Below are 3,047 nucleotides of genomic sequence, written 5' to 3' on the forward strand. Positions count from 1 at the left end.
TTATATATATGATCATGATCTTAGATCACCTTCTCAACGTCATTGGGACAATTGAACATACAATATTTAAAATTAAAAAAAAAAACTGCAACTCAATGACAGTAAAAAGAATTATTATAATTAAACTAAAAATACAAACGTTTTCAATGACATCACTTAAAATGAAGTATATGAATGAATTAGATTAAACTCAAGTTGAAGCCAACAATTTCAAATACATCAAACATGTAAGTAACTCAAGGCTTGATCTTGTTAGTTCATATAATTTGATTTTGATGGAATTGAGTCAGGTTTGGAAATGTGTTTATTTATGTTGTGTAACATAATGTGACTTAAAATTTTAATTTGAAATGATTGATGTCACATTAATTTTTCGTTACAATGTTAATAATTTAGTGATCAAAATGTTATAAATTAATAATGTTAATGATCATTTGGTAATAAATTAAAATTCAGTGATCAAAATATAATTTAAAATATATATAAGTGACCATCTCTTTAGTTTACCCTAGGATAAATTGGAAAGAAAATAATTTAACCCTAATAGAAGTTTCTGTTAAGCACGTGAATAAAATTCTCAGCCATGGATTCCTTCATGTGTTTAATTTATGCAGGGACGCCAAAGTGGTGCCAAACTTTAAAAATTCCCTTTTTCCAATCCATATAAATTGCTATTTCCCCACTCACATGTATCAGCCGTGCACAAAATACAAACAGCTTGAGCTTTTAAGTTTGGCAATGGAGGGTAACTATAAGGGCAAGGAAGGCAGCGGAGGCGGGACGACTCGATACAGGGGCGTACGTAGTCGGCCTTGGGGGACATTTGGGGCCGAGATACGCGACCCCAACCAGCAAGGAGCTCGTGTTTGGCTTGGAACATTTAACACCGCCGAGGAGGCTGCTCGAGCTTATGATAGAGCAGCTTATGCCATGAGAGGTGAATTTGCGATTCTTAATTTCCCCGACGAGTATCCCATCGGTGCTAACGCTTACCGCCATTCGTCTTCAACCGGCTCATCATCATCTTCTTCTTCAGCAAGGGGGACAGGGAAACAGGTGTTCGAAATAGAGTATGTGGATGATAATTTGCTTGAAGAACTTCTTGAAATTGACGAGAAAAAGAAGAAGAAAACTTGAAGGGATGAATGGTGATAATTCATGGGCGACATTAAGAACAGTACTGTTCTATTGGCATCTTAATTTAACTAGTCAAGTCAAGTCAAGTATCTTCAATGTCTGGTTTCTTGATTTTCACTTTTGATGACTAATAAAAGCACTTTATTGAGAAATATATTTTCAATACCGAAAATATAAATTAGACAATATTTTATAAAAGTGGGGTAAAATTATCATGGAGATCCTGTGTTAGGAATGGATTGTATTTTGTTCTCTTCACTCTAAAAATATCAAATTAGTCATTGTACATGAGATCAAAGAGTAAACTGACTCTTTTGCTAAAAACTCCATCCATTTTTACTGTTAAGTGCTAACATGGCTGATGGAGCAATTAAAGAGTGACACTTGACGTGCTATGTGTACCTCATATTGACATGAAAGAACTAATACAAGCAAAATAGATAGAATTTTTTATAGATGGTGAAATGGATGGAATTTTTTACATGAAGGGACTAAATCCAACAACTAGACAATAATACGTTATTGCTCAACAGTAGAAATAGGTGGAATTTTTAACAAAACGATTAGCTTGCTATTTGATCTAATGTATAAGGTCTAATGTGTCCAGTTTTTTAATAGAGAAGATAAAATATAATGTATCGCTTAATACAAAAATCTTTATAGTACTTTTACCCAATTATCTCACAAATACAAAACAACAGTTGAGAACATATTTTTCCATACATTAAAAATAACAGTTGAGAACATATAACATATTCACATATGATTTTTAATATATTTGATTTTGTTTATATTTATACTAAAAATATAAAAACTATTAAGAGGTAAAATAGTAATTTAAGAAAACATTACTTTGAGAATATACGAGGATCAAACAATCAAGATAATGGTTCACATAATTAAAGTTAACTTGAAAGTAACATCTAGAAATTAAATGGACCAACTATTTTTGAATAATAGAAGACTAGAAACTTTTAGTAATCTAAATGACAAAGTGAGAAAAGAAAAGACTATCCCTTAATTAAATTGTCTCAATTTTTTGTCTTCCTCTTCAATACGTTGAGCAACGGATATGCAGGTTTTCTTTCACCAAAAAAATGATTGTCGTCGAGCGAGAGTTGATGCTAAGCAAGAAGAAGCGTAGCCTGATTCATTACTTCGTGAACATGACGAATTGAACAAAAATAGAAGCTAAACATGAACTTTTTGCTATCTACAGTAAAAGCACAAATCAGTAATTCATCAAACTCTCGACTTTTCAACCTTCGAATAACAGTCAAACCGTCGTTTTATGATCTATTCTTCGGAAACCCATAATCTGAGCAAAAACGAAGTCTTGAAATGCTGCAAATGCATATGAAAAATGGGTCACGTGTAAGGCACATGCTCGTATTATCGTGCCTGATTGAACCAAACGTGAAAATTCAATCTTTAGAGCATTTTATTATTAAAAGTATGAGTATATATTTTATTATGTTGAAGATATTAATTGCACGGGCAAGAATAAGAATTTTGCATCACTCTAATTCGAAATCCTCGTCATAGGATGTATGGGAGATATATATACATCTATATACATACATAAGAGAAAAAAAGATTAAAACAACTTTTAGGAAGCACTAAGTTTTGTCATGTCTAACATTTGATTCTCCTGGTCTTGGTTTTGCATATATCTCACACAATCTTTGCTAATTTTCTCACATGCACAATGATGGAAGATAAATTTTAAAGAATATTCTGAACATTATATGTCATGATCTTACATCATCTTCTTAATGTCATTGGGACAACTGAACATGCAATGTTTTTAATAATAATACTGCAACTCGATGATAGTAAAAAGAATTACTATATTTGAACTTAAATTTCAAATGTATTCAATTACATCACTTAAAATGAACTCTATGAAT

The 3,047-nt window shown here is 31.6% G+C and overlaps 1 protein-coding gene across 1 annotated transcript; it reads left to right on the top strand.

Annotated features, from left to right (window-relative positions):
• Positions 1–710: 710 nt before the first annotated feature.
• On the top strand, positions 711–1,170 carry LOC107943843 (ethylene-responsive transcription factor ERF096). The gene has a single exon (XM_016877662.2). The coding sequence runs from the start codon at positions 739–741 to the stop codon at positions 1,135–1,137; it is 399 nt and encodes a 132-aa protein (XP_016733151.1). The 5' UTR covers positions 711–738; the 3' UTR covers positions 1,138–1,170.
• Positions 1,171–3,047: the final 1,877 nt, after the last annotated feature.

The sequence above is a fragment of the Gossypium hirsutum genome, chromosome A09, assembly GCF_007990345.1.
Source record: "Gossypium hirsutum isolate 1008001.06 chromosome A09, Gossypium_hirsutum_v2.1, whole genome shotgun sequence".
NCBI lineage: Eukaryota > Viridiplantae > Streptophyta > Magnoliopsida > Malvales > Malvaceae > Gossypium > Gossypium hirsutum.

Excerpts from the sequence above, each read along its gene's own strand:
- LOC107943843 (XM_016877662.2), top strand. The coding sequence starts at position 739 with ATGGAGGGTAACTATAAGGGCAAGGAAGGCAGCGGAGGCGGGACGACT.